This window comes from Aquarana catesbeiana, linkage group LG09, assembly GCF_042186555.1.
Source record: "Aquarana catesbeiana isolate 2022-GZ linkage group LG09, ASM4218655v1, whole genome shotgun sequence".
In the NCBI taxonomy this organism is placed as follows: Eukaryota; Metazoa; Chordata; class Amphibia; order Anura; family Ranidae; genus Aquarana; species Aquarana catesbeiana.
The window spans coordinates 221118815-221146472 of NC_133332.1; the positions used below are offsets into that span (position 1 = coordinate 221118815).

At 43.7% G+C, this 27658-nt stretch overlaps 1 protein-coding gene across 1 annotated transcript; it reads right to left on the minus strand.

The window, feature by feature from the left end:
* Positions 1 to 948: 948 nt before the first annotated feature.
* Positions 949 to 19401, minus strand: LOC141108294 (transforming protein RhoA-like). The gene is made up of 5 exons (XM_073599778.1): positions 19248 to 19401; positions 12338 to 12495; positions 5709 to 5829; positions 4316 to 4446; positions 949 to 2115 (listed from the first exon to the last, which is right to left on the minus strand). The coding sequence occupies exons 2-5, from the start codon at positions 12491 to 12493 to the stop codon at positions 1942 to 1944; spliced, it is 582 nt and encodes a 193-aa protein (XP_073455879.1). The 5' UTR covers positions 12494 to 12495; positions 19248 to 19401; the 3' UTR covers positions 949 to 1941.
* Between the last annotated feature and the right edge of the window lie 8257 nt (positions 19402 to 27658).

The window sequence follows — 27658 nt, forward strand, 5'->3', positions numbered from 1 at the left end:
CTGGAGGCATTCCGTACAACTGGACTGCCTCCAGGAGCCATATTGCAACGACTTTAGAAAATGACTGCAACTGCAGTTTGAAAAGGAAAGATATTTTTTAATAACATTAAAATTACAATATTGCTTGCGCAGCCATTGTATAGGCTACATTCATTTCTTTTTAATTGCTATATTTTTTTCTATGAAAGTGGAGTAAGGGCCCTTTCATTCACACTGTTCAGTTTTTTGATGCATTTTTGGTGTTTAAGAAGTGGAACAAAAATGCATGAAAAATATAAATCTTTAAATCCTATGGACATCTTCACATCAATGCGCGGTGCGTTTTTAAAAAGTGCACCAAAAATACACGAATGGAAAATGCATCAATGCAATTGACATGAATGGAAAATGCATCAAAAACACACCATGGTTGTGTTTTTGAGTCACAGGTCCATGTTTCACAAGTGTAGGATTGGAGTCAGGCACCCAGAAAACACACCAAAAAACGCACAAATATGTGTTTTTTGGTGTGTTTTTTTTTTTTACCGCGTTTACTCAACAGAACAGTGTGAAAGGGCTTAACCCCAACGACTACCACATTAAGTTCCATCAGACTCCTTAAATCAAGATGAATCTTTCAGAGGCTTTATGGTACCACTGACAGCCTCAGGTTGCCTAGCTTTCACACAAGTATATCTATTTGTGAATGTGTGTCTCCATGTTTGTTACAAACCATCTTTCGTTTACTTTTGCAATATTACAGCACATACCCCCAAAGAGTAATTTAAATTTACATTGAAGCTCATTGACCTTTTTAAATGTTCTGTAACTTCATATATCAATGTAGTCCTTGACCTCTTTGAAAATATCTGTAACAGGGCAGCATGGTAAGCAGGAAATGATACCGGACACACAAGTTAATCATTACAGCAGATAAATATTTCAGTATCTGTAAAAGGAAAGAGGCAATTTACTAAACATGACTACAACATTTTATTGTGAAATTCTGCTTGCTGAGAAAACGGTGTATTCAGTAAATTTTATCTTTGAAAAAAGAAAAAAAAAATATCAACATTAAAAAGAGGAATAAAATTAGACATCTTTAAAACACACAGATATAGCGGTGGCCAGGTTCAAACTTCGAGGAGGCAGGAGGAAAGAGGATGGAGCATTAATGGTACAGAAACAATCAGAACAAAAAGCACTGATCGCCAACGCCTGGCTGTGATACAGCAGAGCCTGCAAAGCTAAAACAACCATCTGCTTTAAACAGAGACTGCCAGCTTTTGACTCTCATGATGCAAAGGAATAGGAGTCCCAGCATGGCCATGCCAGCTGGAGAGCCCGCACGCCGACGACAGCTAGAGAGACTGGGCCCGGCAAAGCAATGTACAAACATCTGAGACATATATATTTATATAGAAAGGGAAGATCAGTTTTTGTGAAGCAGAATAAAGTTTCCCCCCCCAAAAAAAAATTCTGCTGCTATGCACCCCAGAACAAGCACAAGCTTCTGGAGAGGCCAAACAGCACTGAACGCTGCCCTTCAACCCCCCAAAAAGAGATCCTGCAAAAAAAAAAAAAGAAAAAAAAAAATGGCACCTGCCTACCCAACTCCTTTCAGAGTCCTAGAACACATGGCACACATGGCACAGGAGAGCAACTCTTGCTTGATAAAGGTCCTGTAGGATGGGTGGTGGAGCAGATCTCCTCACCTGTGTCCAATGTGGAGAGGACCCGCAGAAGGTGGCACTGGCTTCCCCTTCCCCATCGTGGAGGCTTCCTCAGAATAAGGCAGTGTGGCTGACATTGAAGGAGGGGCACGCAGCTTTTGCAATGGACCCCTCGTCGGCCCACTTTGCAGGTGGGAGTTGCATTGGCAGAGAGGGGAAGCAGGTGGAGTGCATGAGGAAAAGGGGTGGTGGGGGGAGGTTGTTTCCTTTTTTGAGACTCGGTTGCATCTTAAAGCAGATTGCACGTGTTTTTCTTACGCCCTCGTTTGGCCTGTAGAGCAGCTCTTGTCGCCATCTCAAACACTTCCCGCACACCGTCCTTTGTTTTGGCAGAGCATTCCAGGTAGCCAAACGCTCCAATCCTATTGGCCATGTCCCGGCCTTCTTCTGGCTTCACTGGTTCCTGCACAGAAACGAAAGCCAGAGACAGAAACAACTGTCAACCATCTGATTTTCTTCCCTAAACAAGAGGTATGCAGTAACAGTGATATCATCTATGACTTAAAGAGGAGCTCCAGTCTCCACCCCCCCCCCCCCCCCCCCCCCCCAAAATTAAATCAACAGCTACAAACACTGGACACTTGTCCAGCGATTCAACGATGTCAGCACCTGAGCCAATTCTTCAATCGGCTTTGGGTGCAGGTATCTTCACTAAGGGAAACCGGCAGTGAAGCCTGGGGGGGGTTAAGTAGTGGACAGAAGTAGTGGACAGAAACTTCACAAGTCCTCTGTCAGTAACATTTATCGGACTTAAATAAGGAGGGGCGAATCCAAGTTTCTCTTTTTTTTAAAATGGCAGAAAATATATATATATGGATGCAGGTGTTAAGTCAAATGCCCCCTAAAAGAAAACAAAAAAAAATAAAAACAAAAAAACGGCTGCAAAATGCAGAAAAACCACATTTAGGCTCTATTACATTTACAAATACATACATAAATATATATTACATACACCGGCAAACCAAAAAGAAAGCGGGTATAAGTTTTACACTAAGGATGTGTTTTGTAGATTCTTCCCGCACAGATGTTTTGGCTGATCACAGTTGTATCTTCCATAAAGTATTCAGAACTAATGATGGTAGGAGGAGGGGCCGGACATACTCCTAGATCGCCGTGGCGATCTTACCCAGAAGTGGGAACGGATACCTGTCAAAGCCAGGTACCCGCTCCCCCCTAAAAAGTGCCAAATGTGGCAGTGGAGGGGGGAAGGGAGCGAACAAGAAGAGCCTCCCTTTTGGGTGGAACTCTGCTTTAAGGGCCACTTCACACCACAGAAACACGGTTCAGTTGCATTCTGGAATATGCTTCTACATGCGCGTTCTGGTTCCTTTTTTGATGCGTTTTCAATGTGTTGCAGTGCGTTTTCCCCCCTCTTTTTTCCCCCCCAAAGTTTTTTTGCTGTAATGCATTCCAGTCCATTTTTTATGCTTTTTGCCACATTCTAGTGCAGTTCCTTGCAGCATGTTCTACTTTTGTTGACTGTACTGGAACGCACTGCAATGGTGTGAACTTTGGCATTGATATCCACTGATGGATAAAAATAAATAAAAAATGCACTGGACGACATGTGGTGTGAACCGGCTCCTAATGTATCTGGAAACATGACTCGCCCATTACACCTTTTCTTTTTCCAGATCAAAAGGCATTCCCTCGCTCTACCTCCCAGGTTCCAGTCCCCATCCTATTCTCCTCCTCCCAAGTCCAATCCCTCTCTCCTCGTCCCAGGCCCCATCCCTCTCTCTCCTTTTCCCGGGTCCCAGGCCCCATCCCTCTCTCTCTCCTCTTCCTGGGTCCCAGGCCCCATCTATCTCTCTCCTCTTCCCGGGTCCCAGGCCCCATCTATCTCTCTCCTCTTCCCGGGTCCCAGGCCCAATCCTTCTCTCTCTCTCTCCTCTTCCCAGGTCCCATCCTTCTCTCTCTCCCCTCTTCCTGGGTCCCAGGCCCCATCCCTCTCTCTCCTCTTCCCGGGTCCCAGGCCCCATCCCTCTCTCTCTCTCCTCTTTCTGGGTCCCAGGCCCCATCCCTCTCTCTCTCTCCTCTTTCCGGGTCCCAGGCCCCATCCCTCTCTCCTCTTCCCGGGTCCCAGGCCCCATCCCTCTCTCCTCTTCCCGGGTCCCAGGCCCCATCCCTCTCTCCTCTTCCCGGGTCCCAGGCCCCATCCCTCTCTCCTCTTCCCGGGTCCCAGGCCCCATCCCTCTCTCCTCTTCCCGGGTCCCAGGCCCCATCCCTCTCTCCTCTTCCCGGGTCCCAGGCCCCATCCCTCTCTCCTCTTCCCGGGTCCCAGGCCCCATCCCTCTCTCCTCTTCCCGGGTCCCAGGCCCCATCCCTCTCTCCTCTTCCCGGGTCCCAGGCCCCATCCCTCTCTCCTCTTCCCGGGTCCCAGGCCCCATCCCTCTCTCTCCTCTTCCCGGGTCCCAGGCCCCATCCCTCTCTCTCCTCTTCCCGGATCCCAAGCCCCATCCCTCTCTCCACCTCCCAGGTCCCATACTTTTTCCACTTCCCTTACCAGCCTACTCCTCCAGTTATGCAAAATACCGTCACTCTTCCTTCCTTTAACCATTTCTCAAAAACTATAGCATTATGAGCATTTGTTTTTCACACACCTGCTTCATTTTAGCCAGCTCACGACGAGTGTGTTCATCATTCCTCAAGTCCTTCTTGTTTCCTACCAGAATTATAGGCACATTGGGGCAAAAATGCTTCACTTCCGGAGTCCACTTCTCTGGGATATTCTCTGCACAAGACACAAAGAGAAACATTACAGTGTGTTATTAAACAACAAATGTAGGGCTTCATTGGGGTGTTTGAAATAAGACCTGCCTGTGTTGCCAACAGCACCTTCAGATTCACACTTCATCTCCAAATGTCATTTTCCAGCCCAAATATTTGGTTTCTTATAGTAGGCCTGGCTCACACTATTGCAGGTGGTTGCGTGTGCGGGAATCACACCTGTTCCTGCATCCTCAACCACCCACAGCCAAAATGCGCTGCTGTTTAAAAACGCACAGGGCTGCCATTCATTCTTAATGACACCCCCCCACGCATCTAAAAACACAGAGCATTTGCAAAAGCACAACTTCCCACCCACTGAGTTTTGAAAATGCCATGCACAGCTGACCTTCTCCCCCTCCCCTGCACAGATCACCTTCTCCCTCCCCATCCACCCCAGTCCACAGCTCATCCAACCTCCAAACCACAGCTCCCCCCCCCCCCACATTCCACAATTCACCTTAGCATGTGCCCATCCCCCACCCCACCCCATCCACACTCTTTTTACCCTCTGTCAACATGTCCTCTCTGCACCCCCCCATCCACAGGTTCTCTCTCCCCCATACACACTTCCCTTCTGCACCCCTATCTACAGCTCCCCCCAATCCACAGCTCTCAACCTCTGCACCCCCAGCTCCCCCCACAGCACTCTGAACAAATTCCCCCACCCACAGCTTTCACTTTGCACAATCTAACCCCCCCCCCCCCAACTCTGACCTCTGCAGAACATCCACAAGTTCTCCACAGCTGTCAATCCAAGCTCTCTCACCTCTTAAGGGTTTAACAGCGCTGCAGCTGCCTCCATTCTTTTAGGCAGTGCAGGTTTTTTTTTTCTCTATTTACTGCACTCTCATCCATGCAGCTCCGTCTGTCAGACCTGTGTAGCACAGAGCCAAGGAGGACTTTCAGAGCACTTCAATCAGCTCAGCTCTACGCAGATCTGACAGACAGGTATAGAAGCTACCTCTGGAATCCCCCAGGAAATGCAGACAGTTGCAGCATCTGGACCTGGGGCACACATCAAACATATGTGGGGCACATGCCCTGGATGCCAGCGCTAGCAAATAGAAGCCAGTGGAGGAAATGTGTTAAGGAGCTGGAGTTGGCAGAACGCCATTCCAGCAGAAGAAAAAGCCATGAGAATACTATAATCTAATTCTTATCCAATTATGTTATTTTACAGGTACAATGGACATGTAAGAGGAAGGACTTGTTCTGTATGCTCACCCAAGCTATCAGGGCTGTCTATGGAGAAGCACATAAGAATGACATCAGTATCGGGATAGGACAAGGGTCGAAGGCGATCGTAGTCTTCCTGGCCGGCTGTATCCCACAGTGCTAGCTCCACCTGCACAAATTTAAAAGAGCATGTTTTTCGGTATTTTTAAAAGATAAACTATCCAAATAGCTAAAATGCATTCACAATTCTGTTTAGAAAGACTTGCAATTTACACAGAATTGATTCACTGCAAAGAAGGCAACTTCAATATTCTCTTGCCTCCCTGCTCTTTTCTGTGTCACCTCCCTGCCCACAGGACTATAAACTACATCAACACAGTGCATTGTAATAGCAATAATTATTTAAAAAAAAAAAAAATGTAATACTAGAGTTCCAATTTGTATCTCAGGCACTGGATGGCACTTTTAATTCTAATGCTCCAGCACCTAGAGGTTTTCACCGCTACAGTAACCACCAGCATCAATAAATGTGCTATGTATGTTCAGGACTACACTAGCAGCCAATCGACATGGTCCCAAACACATTCTAACGCCCTTATGCTGCAAGATGATCTCTGGGGCTGCAAGCTAACAAAATCATACTTAGATCATAGCCTGTTCTGACAAAAATAAAGTTCAGGTAAGCTGGTATGCTAGCAAATTGATGAATACAGGGTTTATAAACTGAATATGTTTTTTTCTAACTTGCTGTAGAATTCTTTTCTTGAAGTCCAATAAAAAAACATCTTGTGTTTCTCACCGTCCGGTTTTACTGATGCCTACAGGAGGTTTGGAAACTGGCAAACAGAAAAAACTGAAGCCCAGCCCAGGATAGCCAAACCGACTACCAGAATATCTGTGTCCCTCAATGGATTTTCTGGCGACTACAAAAAGGAGGGAATTTCGACGTACCTGTATATTTATTACTTTGGAATACAGTACAGGACATGGGATTTGTAGTCATAGACTTCATAGGTTATATGCTTCTACCTTCAGATGACTGAACACTAGCAAAGACTTTGCTAGGAACACCCCCATATAACCCCACCCACTCCATGGGACTCCAGTTTTGTAGCAAACAATGAGGAAAAAAAGTAGAACAGAAGGGAAGAACTTGTGTTCTGTACTATACTCCAAGATATGGAATTTACAAGCAAGTCAAAATTCCAATTCTCTTAATCGTACAATACATCATCTGTTGTCATAGATCATGGGAGGTCCAAAAACAACTACCTGAGGAGTGGGCAACAATTTAGCAAATATCGGCAAGCCTCCCACAAGAAAGCAAGGATCAATGGGACCAAAACACTCAGATGACCTCTTGAAACATCTGGCGGCCAAAGCTTGCAGGAGCAGAGGCCTGGAGGTCCTTTGGGAAAAACTTTCAGAAGTTATGAACAGAAAACCAGATGGTGACTTTGCAAACCTGCAAAATAGATGCTTGATGCTGAAATTTATTTATTTTTTATTTATTTCAGTTACTTATATAGCGCTGTCAATTTACGCAGCGCTTTACATATACATTGTACATTCACATCAGTCCCTACCCTCAAGGAGCTTACAATCTAAGGTCCCTAACTCGCATTCATACATACTAGGGACAATTTAGACAGGATCCAATTAACCTACCAGCATGTCTTTGGAGTGTGGGAGGAAACCGGAGTACCCGGAGGAAACCCACGCAGGCACAGGGAGAACATGCAAACTCCAGGCAGGTAGTGTCATGGTTGGGATTTGAACCAGTGACCCTTCTTACTGCTAGGTGAAAGTGCTACCCACTACACCACTGTGCCGTGAAATGACCAAGAAAACACCAATAGATCTGGTGGAATGGGCTCTGACAGGGAAGAATAGAACCCTTTCTTTAAGGCTGCTTTCACACTGGAGCGGTAGGGGGCGTCAAATGTGAGTGAACACTTGGAGAGTGGTAGTGTTTAATAAAGGAGTTTGTTTACTGGTTTACACTATTGGAGCACTTATTGTTTTTCATGTGGAAGCGGTCCCTGCACACACTGCTGGAGATCGAGCTGATGTTCATAACCTATCTGTGTGGTATAAAAGCTTATGAGCCTTGCACGAAAGTGCGGGCTTGTGGAGTCGGTGAGTGCGTTTCTTAAGGGAGTGGGAGCACTGAAATTGTAGAGAAATGTTAACTAATGCAATACAATTTAATTACACCCATTAGATTTTAGACGACTAAAATGAGTTTTAGTCGACTAAAACATACTGGAGATTTTACTCGACTAAAATGTACTGGAGATTTAGTTGACTAAATAAGACTAAAACAATTGCAGAAGACTAAAATGGGACTAAAACTAAAATGCCATTTTAGTCCTAAGACTAAAACTAAATCAAAATTTGCTGCCAAAATTAACACTGCTAAACAGAGTCCAAGGAATCACCAGGGCATCCACCTCGAATATCAAGGGATTCCTGGATCTGGTTACAAACCTGTTCATTTTCCTGTTGAATCTGGAGGCCATGATGTCCCCATCTGGCGTTCTCCATTTTTGACATCTGGAAAATCTTGGGAGTGAAAAAGGCAACTCCTCTGAGTCCAGGCATTGACAAATCCACTAGTTAATTTTCTACGCCCACTATGTAGGTGGCTGAGAGTCTTGAAAAATAGTTCTCTGCCCAGCAGAGAATCAGGTTCACCTTCTTCAGAGCTGCCTGACTTCTGATTCCCCACTGGCTGTTTATTTAGGCCAAAGACACAATGTTGTCAGACTGTACACTTACTGGGTGATTGTAGAAGAGATGTTTAGTGTCGGAGAGCAAGTCTTATGGCTCTTGGTTCCAGAATATTGATGGGGAGTGTTGACTCCTGTGGGGACCAAGGTGCCCTGGACAGTTAGCGAGTTGTAGATCCCACCCAAGCCTGATGGGCTGTTGTCCTCATAGTTACCACCTCCCAGAGAAAGGGGAGGTATGATTTCATGGATTTTAGGGACAAGTTGGAAACAATGCCAAGGAGATTGTTGCCTGGTTAAACAGAGCTAATGATTCAGAGATTCAGAGAAAGGATCCATATGTCCAGTGTTGTGAGATTGTTGAGCTGGAAAGGTTTGGAGCGGAACTGAGCTTTGCCCTGAAGGCGGCTACCATGAGGCCAAGAACCCCCATGCGGAAGCGAGCTGAGGGTGTTGATCTGAGAGTCTGACAGCTGGACCCCAGAGAAGCAATCTTTGTCTGGGGGAGAAACATTTTATTAGCATACTATACGCCTCAGAGGCTATCGGTCATCTACCCCACATCTGGTGGCCTCTGCCCACGATGTCGAAGGGAGGTGGGAAATTTCATACACATGGTATGGTCATGCTCGTCAATTCAGAGCTTCTGGCAGGCGGTGGTTGCTGACGTTCTGAGGATCAGTGGGGTGCCCCTCACACTGGACCCCCTGATCTTCCTGTTAGGAATGACAGATAATTTACCTGTAAACATGCATAGTAAACTGTTCATATTTTATGCTGCATACTATGCTCGGAAAACCATACTGGTTGGATGGAAGGACCCTGACCCCCCCCCATGGTTTCCACTTGAAAAAAAGCTGATAAATGATATTCTGCCAGTATACAAAATGATGTATATGGGCCGCAATTGCCGCAAAAGTTCCACAAAAGTTCCACAAAAGTTCCACAAAATTTGGTCGGCCTGGGTGGAGGCTAGACACCTTACGCTGTAATCCCAATCCAGGATTCCCTGCCTCTGGTACCCCCCCCCCCCCCCCAAATATCTGTGCCCCTCTTCCTGTTGGCATTTTTTTGCCCATCCCCCCCCAGGTCTGGTCTGATCATCTTCCAGATGTAAATGGATTGATGTACTCTTTCTTGCTTCTATATCCTTGGATGATGTACTGAAAACCTGTTTTGTGTAACATCTGCTGACATTCACATGTACACTGATGTTTTTATATCAATAAACATTCCTTCTGTTAAAAAAAATAATAATTCTGGCATAATAGCAGAAGACTGCAACTCCTCAAGGTATTCATCAGGTTAGAGATTAGAATGACTTCCAACCAGATATTGTCAGTGTGACCGATGGTGTCAGAAGCCACTAAGGGTCATGTGCAGATCAGTCAGGTAATCTGCAGGGTAAGCAAAAGGGAGCACACTCAAAAGCTCTGCCATCACAGCCAGCCAGAAACTGGGTAAATTGGGGTACAAAGTCTGGGTGACTGTAGTGGAGACCCCAGCCAACAAGACAGGAGACAAGTCCCATCTAGTAGGAGATCAATTATAAATCAGACCTGAAGAGAAGTGTGAAATAATATTCCAGATTTCAAGCCATGGCTCCTTCAGAAGGCCAGGAACAAATATCCCCAGAACAGAATGTGAACTGAGGTCACTTGCTGCAGCAGGGACTGTCCCTTTGGTGGCTGGAATCAGACATGTTGTGAATGAGCGGTGGTTAAGCAACATAAATCTCAAGGTACAAGGCAAGACCTCAGGCACTTCACGACTGGCTAGGACCAAATTTACTATAAGCGGGCAGTAGGAACAAACCAAGGATCAAAACTCCACGTGGCTATTCCTGTAAGCAGCAGCTGTAGCTGGAAGATGCTTCCTCGATGCTAAATGATGGGAAAGAGTGCGCAGGCACGCAACACTCCACCCAGCAGATGACATCTACATTCAGTCCCTCAGTGTTAATCCTTTCAGTGGTGGACACAAGCCAGAATTTCAAGCTGCCCAGCAGCCAAAGTAAATAAAGTAGCTCCTAGTGCTCACCCCCTTTCACCTACTCAAGGATTGAGTCGTTAGAGATAATGCAAGTGCTGGTGCAAAGACAATGGCCATGAAACTAAAAAGAACTGCGACTAACTTGTTACCAGAACAGGATCTGGAAAGCATCTTACGCAGAATTCAGTGTCCGAAGGTCATTTCCAGGTTAGTTCTGCAACATCCAGTGGAGTTTGGATGCAGCATGCTTAAAGCTAGGCTGAGGATAGCCGCACCAGTTAGCTACAATCCTTGCATATCAGCTCAAGCGAAGTAGTAAAGAGTCTTCAAAATCCTGAAGTAAGCTGGTAGTATGTGGGATTATTCTGGGCTGGCCTACAGTTTGTTGCAAGTGTCCAATCCTTATAGTTAGCTGCAGCCCCTAACATCACCAAAGGACTGCACATAATATTTATGCAATCTAATGCTAGTAAGGATACGTATGAGAGGAAAGGATGGTGAGGGACTGTAGATAAGATACAGGTTAGGGTGCGAACATGCTGCAGAAGACAGAGACTGGAGACATGTTACAAGAGGCTATCAGAAACCGCTGCTATTAACCCTTTCCACACCAATGTTTGTACTTTACTATAGACTGCTGGGGGTCCTCAAGCCACACAAGAAGAACCAAAGGGCTGCATGTGGTCTTCAAGCTACAGATTGAGTACCAGAGATGTAAAGGTAAGTCTACTCAAAGGGACAATTTAGTTAAAACCTGTTAAGCTGAGTCTGAGCCAGGTTTTTTTTTCATATGTTCAAGAGCAAAATCTCCCTGCCATTGTTCTTGACTAGCTCCAGTACATAACCAAATATAAGAATAATAATAATAATAATAAAAAAAAAAAAAAAATATCTATCTAGGGAGGGATGGGGGTTCACAATGGCCAAAGCAGCTGGGAACTCAGCACAGCTGTATATGTATACATATACACAGCTGTATATATATATAATATATATATATATATATATATATATATATATATATATATATATATATATATATATATATATATATACACACACACACACATATACACACACACACACCTATACCTCGGGTGATTTAAAGAAATCCACCCAAAAGAGGAAGTTTTATCAGGTACCCGCGCTCCCACTTTCGACCGGATCGCCTAGGCCAATGTTTCTCAACTCCAGTCCACAAGTACCCCCAACAGGTCATGTTTTCATGATTTCTCTCAGATGAAACAGCTGTGGTAATTACTAAGGCAGTGAAACTGAACAAATCACCTGTGCAAAATAATGGAAAGCCTGAAAACATGACCTGTTGGGGGTATTTGTGGATTGGAGTTGAGAAACATCGGCCTAGGCGACCTGAGCAGCAGAAGTTCCCCTCCTCACGTCACAGGTCCAAAAAGACTGTGGAACCATTTACAATGCGCAGTGTGGCTCATTCATGTGCAGTGGACACCTGGCTGTGAAGCAGCAAGCTGTCACCGGAGGGTGCCCACAGTTAGGATCAAACAAGGTCCTGGGTGCCGCGACGGGTGAACAGTGCTGGATCCTTGTACTGGTCAGTGTCTTATTATTAAAAGTCAGCAGCTACAGTTTTAGTAGCCGCTGACTTTTAATTTTCACAAAATGACTGGAACGCTCCAGCATCCACCAAACACTGAATTATCTCATTTAAAGGGTCAGTCCACCCAGAATTGATAATTACTTCTCCTCTTTCTCAGTCTAACCTTCTGCTGCTGCTCTAGTACCAAGCTGACAAAGTGTGTGATGACAGATGAATAAACTGGATAATAGGAGCACATGATCACACATCCAAAATACATGAACTATCACTGGTCAAGAAGCTAAAGAAAATGCCCCCCTCCTGACTCCTTCAGCACCAGGGTCTATAACAAGACAACAGGTGTCTTTAAACTAGGCCCCAGCCACACGTTTCCTTACCTGTTTGGAATCAACTTCGATGTCTGCTACATAATTCTCAAACACGGTGGGCACATAGACTTCAGGGAACTGATCCTTGCTGAACACGATGAGCAGACAGGTCTTCCCGCAAGCTCCATCTCCAACAATCACAAGCTTTTTACGTATGGCAGCCATTACTGCAGGTAGAGAAAAAAAAAGCAATCATATAGAGGAAGTAAGTAAAGCTGGCCAATAATAACTGCACCAAAGGAAAACTAGCTTCCAATCAGCTTGCAGCTTTCATTCTGTAACCTAAGTGGCAGAATGGATGCTCCATCACTTTTTGCTTATACAGTACTGGTGTGTTATCTGCTTTCGTTTAAATGTCACAATTTTTATTATTTTACAGACATGACATCACTGGTCTCCATATATAAATATATAGAAGTGACACCATAGATCTTCATATAGGGCAGTGATGGCGAACCTTGGCACCCCAGATGTTTTGGAACTACATTTCCCATGATGCTCAAGTACACTGCAGAGTGCATGAGCATCATGGAAAATGTAGTTCCAAAACATCTGGGGTGCCAAGGTTCGCCATCACTGATATAGGTTATACAGAGAGCAGTGACGTAATGTCTATGAGATCTGATATATGGGGGTTAGTGATGTCAATCCTTCAAAATTTACAATATAGGGAGAGTGGTGATGTTGTTGATCTCCATATATCAGGTGTTACTTCACACTGAGAAAATATAACCTACATAGGAGAGCGCAGTGATGTCATACTAGTAAAATATAACTTACATGGAGCACAGTGATGTGTCACTTGTAATATATAAATGAGACTACACTAGTGCAGCGCTCTCCCCTTCAAATATTAATATATTTAGAATCAGTGCATCAAACTGGGTGGGTTTTGGTGGATTATGTTTGCACTAGAATTATTATTACACGTATTTATTTGCACAGTTTTATATTGACCACACTTACTATATATATATATATATATATATATATATATATATATATATATATATATATATATATATATATATATATATATATATATATATGAGCTGCACGATTCTGGCCAAAATGAGAATCACGATTTTTTTGCTTAGAATAAAAAGATCATGATTCTCGGAACGTAAAATCTTTCACATTATACAAAAAAAGAAAATGGGCTAACTTTACTGGTTATTTTTTTTTTTTATTTATTAAAGTCATTTAAAAAAAAATTGCATTTGAAAGATCGCTGCGCAAATACAGTGTGACATAAAATATTGCAACAACCACCATTTTATTCTCTAGGGTGTCTACTAAAAAAAATATATATATAAAATTTTTGGGGGTTCTAAGTAATTTTCCAGCAAAAAAAAAAAAAAAAAAAATGATGATTTTAACTTGAAACCAACAAATGCCAGAAAAAGGTTTTGTGTTTAAGTGGTTAAACTTTTTTCACTTACACCATTGACAAATTGTTACAATGTTTACACTTAAATTCAACTGGTAAAGAATGTTTTGATTCTTGGCAGACTGCCCAGTTTTTCTCTTCCTTTCTTTTGAGGGCTGTGGCTTCAGAAGAGCAGAAAGAATTCTTTGCATAGAAAGAATTGTGAAACACTTTAGCAAGATCGCGATAACGATTATTGACGATTAATTGTGCAGCTCTAATATATATATATATATATATATATATATATATATATATATATATATATATATATATATATATATATGCACTGCACTAGTATAATCACATTTGGTGTGTGCATCACATTTAGCAAGGAACACACCAGACAGTTCAAGGATTAAAGCAGAGCATTTAAAGTTTATAGCAGAGTTAGGTTATAAAAAATATCCTAAGCTTTGAACATCTCACGGAGTACGGTTCAATCCATCCTCCGAAAATGGAAAGAGTATGGCACAACTGCAAATCTGCCAAGACATGGCCATCCACCTAAACTGACAGGCCGGGCAAATAGAGCATTAATCAGAGAAGCAGCCAACAGGCCCATGGTAACTCTGGAGGAGCTGCAGAGATCCACAGCTCAGGTGGGAGAATCTGTCCACAGGACAACTATTAGTCGTGCACTCCACAAATCTGGTCTTTATGGAGCAGTGGCAAGAAGAAAGACCTTGTTGAAAGAAAGCCATAAGTCGTCCTGTTTGCGAGAAGCCATGTGGGGGACACAGCAAACATGTGGAAGAAGGTGCTCTGGTCAGATGAGACCAAAATTGAACTTTTTGGCCTAAAAGTAAAACGCTATGTGTGGCAGAAAACTAACACTGCACATCACCCTGAACACACCATCCCCACAGTGAAACATGAAGGTTGCAGCATCATGTTGTGGGGATGCTTTTCTTCAGCAGGGACAGGGAAGCTGGTCAGAGTTTATGGACAGATAGATGGAGCCAAATACAGGGCAATCTTAGAAGAAAACCTTTTAGAGTCTGCAAAACACTTGAGACTGGGGCGGAGGTTCACCTTCCAATAGGACAACGACCCTAAACATACAGCCAGAGCTATAATGGAATGATTTAGATCAAAGCATATTCATGTGTTAGAATGGCCCAGTCAAAGTCTAGACCTAAATCCAATTGAGAATCTGTGGCAAGACTTGAAAATTGCTGTTCACAGACGCTCTCCATCCAATCTGACAGAACTAGAGTTATTTTGCAAAGAAGAATTAGGGATCGACCGATATCTGTATCGTATCGGCACCGAAAAAACGATGTTTCGGCCACCTCTCCTGACATTATTATTTGCCAATATTTTGTACATTTAAAAAAAATATATATTTTTACACTGTCTATTTAAATTTTTTTGGTTTTTTTAATCACTGTTATTGCTGTCACAAGGAATATAAACATCCCTTGTGACAGTAATAGGCAGTGACAGGTACTCTTTATGGAGAGATAGCGGGTCTATAAGACACCAAACCTCTCTTCTACACTTGTATTCAAAACGTCAAGATCGGCGCTTTGATTACTTTATTTTTTTAAACTGGCGCTTTTAATATGTCAGTAACCTGGGAAGTGATGTCATGACATCGCTTCCGGGTTACTAGATCTGAGACCCTAACGAAGCATCGGCTTTGTTCGGGTCTTTGGCCAGCCAGCAGACATGCCGGCTGGTTGCTCGAGCCTCCCAATGGGACGAGAGAGCCAGGGCGAGTGGTGGGAGGGGGAGGGACGCCCCCCCCCCCCCGCTGCTTGTAATAACAGCCGAGCGACTGCTGAGCCGCATTGGTTGTTATTACAATAAAGCAAATTTATAGTTGCAGTGAAAGGTGGTTCTACAAAGTATTGACTCCGGGGGGCTGAATACAAATGCACATATTTATTTGTAAAAAAAATTGAAAATCATTTTCCTTCCACTTCACAATTATGTGCCACTTTGTGTTGGTCTATCCCAATAAAATACATTTACGTTTTTGGTTGTGACATGACAAAATGTGGAAAACTTCAAGGGGTATGAATACTTTTACAAGGCACTGTATATTTATGGGGGGTGAGGGGCAGAACAGGGATATTACATCACCCTGAGGACCAGCAAAATATATCTTACGTGGAGATCAGTGATATCACACCAGTAACATATAACTTATATGGAGTGATTGGTGATGTCATGCCAGTAACATATAATATACAGTATCTCACAAAAGTGAGTACACCCCTCACATTTTTGTAAATATTTTATTATATCTTTTTATGTGAAGAAATGACACTTTTCTACAATGTAAAGTAGTGAGTGTACAGCTTGTATAACAGTGTAAACTTGCTGTCCTCTCAACATAATTCAACACACAGCCATTAACTACTTCCTGGCCAGCCGTCGCAGTTATACTACGGCAGGTTGGCCCCCCTGGGCGAGCTGTTGTAGCTGTATGTCGGCCGTTATGAGAGCACTAAGGGGCGCGCCCAATCGACGAAGCCGATGCGCATACCTGGCGGTCACACTGTCCATTGGGCACCCGCGATTGCTCCACAGAGACAGAATGGAGGTCTGTCAATGTAAACAGACAGATCTCTGTTCTGTCAGGGGAGAGGTGCCATATCTGTTGTTCATACGAAGTAAGAACAACAATCGGTCTCCTCCCCCAGGCAGTCACTTCCCCCCACAACTAGAAACACTCCCTAGGACACACATTTAACCCCTTGATCACCCCCTAGTGTTAACCCCTTTCCCACCAATGACATTTATACAGTAATCAGCTATTTTTAGCTCTGATCGCTGTATAAATGTCAATGGTCCCAAAAAAGTGTCAAAAGTGGCCCCAATGTCGCAGTCCCGATTAAAAAAAAAAAAAAAATTGCAGGTCACTGACATTACTAGTAAAAAAAAAAAAAAAAAAATTAATAATAAAAAAAATGCCATAAATCTATTCCCTATTTTGTAGACGCTATAACTTTTGTGCAAACCAATCAATATACGCTTATTGCGATTTTTTTTTTTTTTTACCAAAAATATGTAGAAGAATACATGTCAGCCTAGACTGAGGAAGCAATGGGGGATATTTCTTATTGCAAAAAATATGTTGTTTTTTATTTTTTTTTTTTAAATGGATGATTTATTTCTGTTTATAGCCGAAAAAAATAAATCATAGAGGTGATCAAATACCACCAAAAGAAAGCTCTATTTGTGGGGGGAAAAAAAAAAAAAAAAAAAAAAAGGACGTCAATTTTGTTTTTCTACAACATCGCACGGCCGCGCAATTGTCAGTTAAAACGACGCAGTGTCGTATCGCAAAAAATGGCCTGGTCATTAAAGGGCAAAATCTTCTGGGGCTGCTGGAGTGGTTAATGTCTAAACTGCTGGCAACAAAAGTGAGTACACTCCTAAGTGAAAATGTCCAAATTGGGCCCAATAAGCCATTTTCCCTCCTCAATGTCATTTGACTCATTAGTCTTACAAGGTCTCAGTTGTGAATGGGGAGCAGGTGTGTTAAATTTGGTGTTATCGCTCTCACTCTCTCATACTGGTCACTGGAAGTTCAACATGGCACCTCATGGCAAAGAACTCTCTTAGGATCTGAAAAAAGGAATTGTTGCTCTACATAAAGATGGCCTAGACTATAAGAAGATTGCCAAGACCCTGAAACTGAGCTGCAGCACGGTGGCCAAGACCATACAGTGATTTTTCAGGACAGGATCCACTCAGAACAGGCCTCGCCATGGTCGAGAAAAGTTGAGTGCACATGCTCAGCGTCATATCCAGAGGTTGTCTTTGAGAAATAGACATATGAGTGCTGCCAGCATTGCTGCAGAGGTTGAAGGGGTGGGGGGTCAGCCTGTCAGACCATATGCCACACACTGCATCAAATTGGTCTGCATGGCTGTCATCCTAGAAGGAAGCCTCTTCTTAAGTTGATGCACAAGAAAGCCCGCAAACAGTTTGCTGAAGACAAGCAGACTAAGGACATGGATTACTGGAACCATGTCCTGTGGTCTGATGAGACCAAGAGAAACTTATTTGGTTCAGATGGTGTGAAGCGTGTGTGGCGGCAACCAGGTGAGGAGTACAAAGACAAGTGTGTCTTGCCTACAGTCAAGCATGGTGGTGGGAGTGTCATGGTCCGGGGCTGCATGAGTGCTGCCGACACTGGAGAGCTACAGATCATTGAGGGAACCATGAATGCCAACATGTACTGTGACATACTGAAGCAGAGCATGATCCCCTCCCTTCGGAGACTGGGCCGCAGGGCAGTATTCCAACATGATAACGACCCCAAACACACCTCCAAGATGACCACTGCCTTGCTAAAGAAGCTGAAGGTAAAGGTGATGGACTGGCCAAGTATGTCTCCAGACCAAAACCCTACTGAGCATCTGTGGGGGGAGGAGCGCAAGGTCTCTAACATCCACCAGCTCTGTGATGTCATCACAGTGGAGTGGAAGAAGACTCCAGTGACAACCTGTGAAGCTCTGGTGAACTCCATGCCCAAGAGGGTTATGGCAGTGCTGGAAAATAATGGTGGCCACACAAAATATTGACACTTTGGGCCCAATTTGGACATTTTCACTTAGGGGTGTACTCACTTTTGTTGCCAGTGGTTTAGACATTAATGGCTGTGTGTTGAGTTATTTTGCGGGGACAGCAAATTTACACTGTTATACAAGCTGTACACTCACTACTTTACATTGTAGCAAAGTGTCATTTCTTCAGTGTTGTCACATGAAAAGATAGAATAAAATATTTACAAAAATGTGAGGGGTGTACTCACTTTTGTGAGATACTGTATACAGAGAGATCGGTGATGTCAAACCTGTAGTGTATAACTTATATGGAGAGCGGTGAGGTCACATCCGTAGTATATCATTTATTTAGAGATTGGTGATGTCACACTTGTAGTATATAATTTATATGGAGAGTGATGATGTGACACCAATTATTTGTTGGGTAGTGATGTCACCTTTGTATTTATGAGGTAGGTTGTATTAAACATTGGGTGACACCAGTGCTCAGTAATCCCCCTCTGGTGTCACCTGGAGAGGTTGGGCTTGTAGTAGCTGTGTGTGGCCTTCTCCTTGTGTTGGGATAGATCGGGTGATGTGGTGTAAATGAAGGGATATTACTGTCTCTGGCTCTCGTGTGTTGGAGATGATGGACTCCAGCACATAGTTTGTATGGGTGTCATCCTCTGCCCCTCCCCCGATGCCCCGCCCTCAGACGTCACCGATAACTTTTGCCTTCACACTTAACCGGAAGTCCGGAAATAACAGGCCGCCGCCGTCCCGGGTATTTCAATCCCACCACCTGTGTCCCCAGTGACGTCATACCCCTCCTATGACGTTACGGCACCCTCGAGCGGGAAACACCCGAAAACCGCGCACCCGGATCACCCGAGTGGGCTTCTCTCCACCGTGGAGTCTCCATGATAGGCGCAAGATGGGGAACACTTGGATTGAGCCTGTGTTTCCGGGGAGAGAATCCGCTTACCGTCAGCTCTATCCCGCTGCTTCCACCCGTCCGACCAGCTGTGACGTGTCCAGCGTTCCGCCCCGCCCGCCAATCACAGCCTGTACCGCCCCAAACTGACAGACCCAGAAGCCAATGGCGAGGGCCAGAGCGCGAGCATACGACTGACAGGAAGAGGGAGGGACTTACGCCTCGAAGACACCAATCGAAAGCCTGACAGACCCGCCAGTCCCAATAGGTATTGGGCGGCAACGTCAAATGAAAGCGCCGGTCAGGTGATCTGCGCCATGTTGGAATGTGAAAGTTGTCTATAAGAAGCAGCAGGGCAGGGCCTGGTGAAGCTGCGGAGAGTTCTGACAGGGTGGAGTCACTTCACTCCCTTTTCTTTGCTGAGAAAAATGCAAACAGAAGTTCTAGCAGTCACTGAAAAAAACCATGGCAGCTGCCACTTCTGACCTTTCCTTCTGAAAATGCTGGTTGCTTGGCTGTTATGTCTTCACCCATGATGAATATGAATTATTTTTCACTGCCTCCTTCTAACACATTTTGAAAAAACAAAGAATACGATTTTAATTGTTTCCCCTTTAACTTCCTGCAGCCTCCCCTAGGTGACGATGACGTGCACATCTACAAATACACAGAAATGTTAGCACTCTATAGGACCAGCCAGAGCCCCACAGCATGTCAGACCAGAAATCCCGGAGAACCTGCCGTACAGGGGCAGACAATAGCAGGAGAGAAGTGCGGCATTGATGTGCATGCGTTTAGTGGGATTTCATGCACAGACATGCTGCAGGGCTTTTCCAGGTCTATGGGACCCAAAGCCTGTTGTCTGTGGACATGAGGGATATCAGAGGGGGAGTGATAAGGACTCATTGTTGGTGTCAGTGACAGAATTATTCCCCACCCTTGGTGTCAGCGGGGAGAATAGTGTCCCAAGGGCCAGGTAAAGATAAGCAAAGGGTCACATCTGGCCCCCCGAACCGTAGTTTGGGGACCACTGCCTTAATGCATTCTCTGTATTAAAGGGTAAATCCACTTTCATGGGGAAAAAAATTAGCAAATAAAGAAAAAATAATATAGTTTATACAACTGCGACGCAAGTCATATTACAATTGAATGTTATTAACCAGTTCAGCCCTGGAAGATTTTAGCCCTTTCCTGACCAGAGCATTTTTTGCGATTCGGCACTGCATCGCTTTAGCTGACAATTGCGCGGTCATGTGACGTTGTACCCAAACAAAATTGACGTCCTTTTTTTCCCACAAATAGAGCTTTCTTTTGGTGGTATTTGATCACGTCTGCGGCTTTTATGTTTTGCGCTATAAACAAAAAAAAAAACGACAATTTTGAAAAAAAAAAAAAAAAGCTATATTTTTTACTTTTTGCTATAATAAATATCCCAAAAAAATATATAAGAAAACAAATTTATTTCTCAGTTTAGGCAAATATGTAGTCCACATATTTTTGGTAAAAAAAAATCGCAATAAGCATATATTGATTGGTTGCGCAAAAGTTACAGCGTCTACAAAATAGGGGATAGATTTATGGCATTTTTATTATTATTTTTTTTTATTAGTAATGGCGGCAATCTTCGTTTTTTTTTTTTTTATCGTGATTGCGACATTATGGCAGACAGGTCGGACACTTTTGACAGTATTTTGGGACCGTTCTCATTTATACAGCGATCAGTGCTATAAAAATGCACTGATTCCTGTGTAAATGACACTGGCAGGGGAGGGGTTAAACACTAGGGGGCTATCAAGGGGTTAAGTGTGTCCTAGGGAGGTGTTCTAACTGTGGGGGGATAAGCTACCACTGACATGACAGGGAGCAGTGGATCTCTGTCATGTCACAAGGCAGAACAGGGAAATGCCTTGTCTTCCCTGTTCTGCCTCTCCACACCGCAATAGCGGGCCGCCGGCGAACATCGAGTTCCCAGGACCCGCGGGCATGCGCACATCAATATATTCCAGATTCTCTTGTAAGTGTTGTTGGTAGTGGCCTTTCTAGCTTGGAGTATAGTTTCCACCACTTTTCAAGAACATCCCTGATCTAGAAACCTAAACCCTTCAGCCTCCATGCCATCAGATGTAGTTTCTCTGGTGACGGGTGGAGAAATTGGCCCTGGGAGAGTAAGTCTGGTGTTGGAGGGAACACGTAACCTAGCTGGAAATTCCAAGTTGTAGGCAATCTATCCCTTCCGCCGATGGATAGGCAGCCCTTGAAAGATATCTTGAAAGATATCTCTGGCATTTTGTGGTTGCTGGAGTTGCTGTGGGATCTATGTCCAGAATGCCCCGGGTCTGAGTTATGAGAGAGAAGGCCTGATGGTTCAGAGACCACTCATTGTTGGATAGAAAGTTTCTGCTTAGATCGTCGGCTAGTTGATTCTGGGCTTCGGGCACTTATACCACCCTCAGATCCGCCAGATTTGCTTGTGCCTATTCGAGGATGAGACACACTTCTTCCATAAGAGAACGACTCCTGGTGCCCCCCGTCTGTTGATGCAAGTTACCGCCACCTTGTCCATACGCAGCAACACCCCCTTGCCTCTCAAGAGGGAGCCGAATGCTGTAAGGGCTTGAAAGGTGGCTCTCATTTCCAGTATGTTCAATACTATATCCCGAGATTAGAACGGCCTGATACCCTGAACTGCCTTGTGCCGGAAGTGGGCTCCCCATCCTTCCATGCTGGCATCGGATGTGACCACTTCTTGTTGAGGGGGAACTATGTTCCTGAACCTCTTGAGGTTGTGTACACGAGTCTACCACCATATGGACTGTTTGACTTGTTTGGAAATAAAAATTGGTTGAAGCATCAACGCTCCATTCAACTGTCTCAGAAATGAATTCTGGAATGTCCTTGTGTGCCATTGGGCCCACTGAACCATTGGGATGGTTGCTGACATTGAGCCTAGAGGGCTGAGGCATGCTCTGGCCGGTAGCAATACTGCTGCTAGCAATTTTTTCATTTTCTGAATTAGAAGGGTTAGCTTCACTTGGGGAAGCTGCACTCTGTTTAACCGGGTGTCTAATATTGCTCCTAGGAAGATGTCAGGGCTGGGCTCAACCCTTCTTTCTCAGAGCAGGCCGCTCAGCTGTTGTTAGAATATTTATGAATGGATGAGATCTTAAATAATAATTGAATTGTATATATATAAAATATAATTTATATCTCTTCTATGTATAGAAAAAGTGAAGTTTTATATAAGATCTTTATATACTTGTAAAAGTATATACAGTCAGGTCCATACATATTGGGACATCGACACAATTCAAATTTTTTTTTTTAGCGCTATACACCACCGCAATGGATTTGAAATGAAACAAACACGATGTGCTTTAACTGCAGACTTTCAGCTTTAATCTGAGGGTATTTACATCCAAATCAAGTGAACGGTGTAGGAATTACAACAGTTTGTATATGTGCCTCCCACTTTTTAAGGGACCAAAAGTAATAGGACAGATTAACAATCATCCATCAAACTTTCACTTTTTAATACTTGGTTGCAAATACTTTGCAGTCAATTACAGCCTGAAGTCTGGAACGCATAGACATCACCAGACGCTGGGTTTCATCCCTTGTGATGCTCTGCCAGGCCTCTACTGCAACTGTCTTCAGTTCCTGCTTGTTCTTGACTTGGCCATTGCATAACAATCCACTTCTTTCCTTTAAAAAAACTCTTTGGTTGCTTTCGCAGTATGCTTCGGGTCATTGTCCATCTGCACTGTGAAGCGCCATCCAATGAGTTCTGAAGCATTTTGCTGAATATGAGCAGATAATATTGCCCGAAACACTTCAGAATTCTTCCTGCTGCTTTTTGTCAGCAGTCACATCATCAATAAATACAAGAGAACCAGATCCATTGGTAGCCATACATGCCCACGCCATGACACAACCACCACCATTAAATCAATTTTTTAGTTTTTACACGAGAACTGAACAGATTTTCTTGGAACTTTCCTCCTCAATATGAATTATTGATATATCATTATTAATACAGTAATAAGTCAATTTATTTCAGCTGTCGGTTAATTGCCAGCTCTAATCTTTCCACAGTGACTCACCTGGTGATGATATCCTGCTCGTCAGTCCTGCTGACTACTTAAGCTGTTCAGTCCAGATCCTCTGGGCCTTCGCCCACCCTCAGAAACCATAAATCTTACCGAGACAGAAGTGCAGTTAAAATCACACTTGTTTAATAATAATAGTAAATAATAGCAAATCCTAGCCAGAGTTCAGTAACCGGAATGTATAGTCAGACAAGTCAGGACGCCAGGGAGCCAGAGATGAGCGTACTTCAGGACAGGCCAGGAAATCAGGAAACCGGAGAATCATTGAGTGGAACAGCAAGCAAGATCAGGAACCAGAAGGGACATTAGCCAAGCAAATCTTCAACAGGTATACAGGAGAGAGTCTCTGGATGTGTTGACAAAGGCAAAGGCAGAGAGGATCTGGACTGAACAGCTTAAGTAGCCAGCAGGACTGACGAGCAGGATATCATCACCAGGCGAGTCACTGTGGAAAGATTAGAGCTGGCAATTAATCAACAGCTGAGCGGCCTGCTATGAGAGGGAAGGGCTGAGTCCAGCCCTGACAGAAGATCATTTTCTGAGTGGGTTGGAGGTTGCTCTTTCTTTATTAACCAGCCGAAACATTGCAGTGTGGAAATCGGTGTTTCCTAATGAAAGTGCCCCGGCCTACGCCAACCTGTACCTGGGGGAGTGGGAGAAGACCCTCCTAGATGATGGGGACCTCGCGGTGTACACAGGCCACATATCTTTGTGGTTACGGTACATCGATGATGTCCTCATCATCTGGGAGGGCTCAGAGGAAATGCTACTTCAATTTTTGAACTGTATTAATCAGAACAAACACAATCTCAAATTTACCACGACCTACAATCGTGATCTAATGACATTTTTGGATGTTAAGTTGGAACGCACCCCCGACAACAAAATCTCAAGCACTCTTTTTCGAAAAAGCACGGCTGGCAACACAGTGTTGCACGCCGAGAGCTTTCACCCTACAGTTTTGAAGAGGTCAATTCCATATGGACAGTACCTGCGCCTACGCAGGAACTGTTCGGATGATGCCCTCTTCAAACAGGAAGCTTACAAGTTACAAACTAGATTGCTGGCACGAGGCTACAGCCGCTCTTGCCTACGGAAGGCATACAACAGAGTGGCTGCACAATCTCGTTCTGAACTTCTTTCCAAAAAAAGGTCAATGGATGGCCCTAACATCGGCCCCACCAGGATCATTCTACGCTTTTCCAGGCAACATCAGGTGGTCAGCAATATCATTCAAAAACATTGGCCCATACTGATGAATGATTCAAAGGTCCGCAACTTTATCTCTAATAGACCATCAATTACCTATAAGCGCGCTTTGTCGTTAAGGGATAAACTGGTTCAAAGCGAGTTTAAGGATGAACAAAAAAGATCCAAACACTGTTCAATTTTGGGGTCTTTTCCCTGCGGACACTGTTCATTTTGCCAATACATCAGACGTGATAAAATCTTCCGTCTTCCAAATGGGGCACTATTCAAGCCTAAACACTTCACTAATTGCCAAACACGAGGTATTGTATACCTTATGTCATGTGAGTGTGGTGCTTACTATGTCGGTAAGACCAAGCAGGAATTCCATCGCCGGATGTCTAAGCACATCTATCACATGCAGATTGGCAACTATTATTTACCATTAGGCCGACATGTAGTGTCAGTACACAACTATAGAATGCCAAAAGTGTCCTTCACCGCTCTCGATCGGGTACATATACCAAATCGAGGTGGTGATTGGAACAAAACCCTGTTGCAACACGAACAGAGGTGGATATTTAAATTAAATGCCACCTCGCCCCCGGGATTAAATGAGGCCATCTCATTTGCCCCATTCCTAAAAGGGTTTGTTTCGGGCAAGACTCAGTAAAGCCCTTTTGGCCCCCTGTAGGCAACATGGAGTAATCCTGTCTGTTATGAGCCTCCCCCTTGTTCCATCTCCGAACATTCTCTTTTTGCCTCTCTTCCCTTCCCCTTTTCCCCTGGCAGTCTAATGGTATTTACGACATTTATGTATTTAAAAAAAAATTTCTCTTTTTTGCATATAATTTTTATATTTTATTATGTGTTTTGTCTCCCATATACCTAGGCATGTGAATGGATTCTACACATATCACATCTAGAATCTTTCCGTCTGGTTGGTGGCTTCTCTTGCAGTCTCACTTTGTAAGTACACACTATGATAATATGTCTTCGCACTGCTGCTGTCCATATTGATATAATACTCGGTCTATTACAATGACCCTATACCCATTTTAAATGCTTGAATGTATACAATATATATTTTTTTTACCTTATACTTTCAGACTTGCTAAATGTCAACTTGGACGGGCGTTTACTGAGCCCAGTTCAAGGCTGTGACCAATCCCGGGTCAGGTCACAAATGATTGCAAGCACATAGGGCAACACAGTGCGGTTTTTACATGTTATCTTCACTTGTTTATTAGGTAATATATTTTACTTACTGGGTTTCCCTACACGTGGGCACTTTTTCACTATTTTTTCTCCTGTTTTATTCACTCATCACCTATTTTGGTACTGCATGACACTTTTTGTGTGTTCACTCTCTACACACTTCTGTTGCACACACTAGGGACTCACGGTTTGTTTTTGCTCCCACATTTTTCCTAACACTTCACCTCTAATTGTCACTCCCCACCACCAGCATTGATTAGTCTATCCATACCCCTCACCTACATGGCTGAGGTGTTTCTACAAAATTAATTTCTTTTTTCTTTACCACTTTGATATACCTTATGCATGTATCTAGAGATATTCTCCATGATAAAAGTTTAATTATAAATTATATGTATGGACATATGCATGGACACATATATATGTATATATACATATGTGTGTTGATTTCATACACACACATACATTCAGCACAACAAGGTTTTGACTCGCTTAATGGGTGTACACATGTATCCATGGTATCTTACACCTGGGCTGATATATGGATATATTCTCTGGATTCAACTTTGGAGTGCATATAATGCATATTTTTCCAAATTGTCTTTTCCTTCCTGGGTTGTTGCTGCAGGTGTCCTCCCCACCTGACTGGCCGCGAAGTCCGTGCTACAGATAGGGGGCGCTTTACTGTGTGATCTCTCGTAAGCCACATCTTTGGGACCTTCCCCTGGGATTGGAGGCTGTAGCGGTGGTGCCATGGGATCTCTAGGGGAAAACGAACAGGCAATCTTTTGTTTTTAAGGGGACCTCTCTTACAGAAAGCCTCTCGCATAGGACACTCATCATTGGGTAATTATGTCATGTCAATATATGGTATACCTGTTTTGAAATCTATATATTTAACCTTTTCTGACATATGCACCTTTATTGTACAATTTTAGCAGATTGACCTTTGAAGAAGACCTGGAACTTATAGGTCGAAACGCGTCAGGTCCACATCTCTAATACTGTCAATATATACATAACGTTGTTATGAAAACGTGCCTATATTGCATGTGCTGAGTGTCATGAGATTTGTAAACACTCTGTATTGGAGCTCATTTTTTAACCAGTGTGTTGAAGCTATTTTTGTATAATAAAATTTATTTATTTTTACATACATTGGCCTACCACCCTCCTTTGTGCTGCCTAAAAACCCCACTGGGGAACCTTTTCCTTTTTTTGTCTTGACCAATAGGGGTGAGCAGCACTCCCTTCCCTCCCTCGTGTCCTTCCTTTTTCTTTGGTAAAAATTTGGGTGGTTAAACACCCCTTCCCCGTTGACACACGGGAGGTGAAAACATGAGCTCCAGAGTGTAGGGTCATTCATATGTCTTTTATTGGTATTTGCTTTATATTAGGTATTTAATTTCAAAATGAGCAACTATCAGGGAGAGGAATGGGCCAATTTAATGTTGGGTTACGAGACGGATTTTGAACAGGGTGATCGTGTGAAAACCTCGATCTCATCCCTAGTTCAAAAACTGAACAAAATCCTGGAGAAAAAGTCAGCACTTTTCTGGCACGTCAAATCTCTAAACAGATACATTGAAGAAAAAATTAACCCTCTGGGACTACGAATCCAGGTGTTTCCTAACCTGGATCAAATCAGTGTCGACCTTAAAAACGAATGGGAGGCCAATCTTGATGCATGCTCTCGGGAGATGATGGCCATCCTCACCCGAGAGTATAATAAACAAATAGCATCATTAGATGTAGAAATCAATCACATAGAAGAAGCCTTAAAACCCTTTGCACAGCATGCCCTCCTTTTGGAGCTGCAGGGGAACCTTCGGGATAGCCTGTCAGCCCACAATAGGGGCATCTTACAGAAAAAAGAGTCAAAATTCTGGAGGGACAAATCGGCATTTACAGACGGGCGGGCATACAAATGGAACACTCAGATTTCGCGAA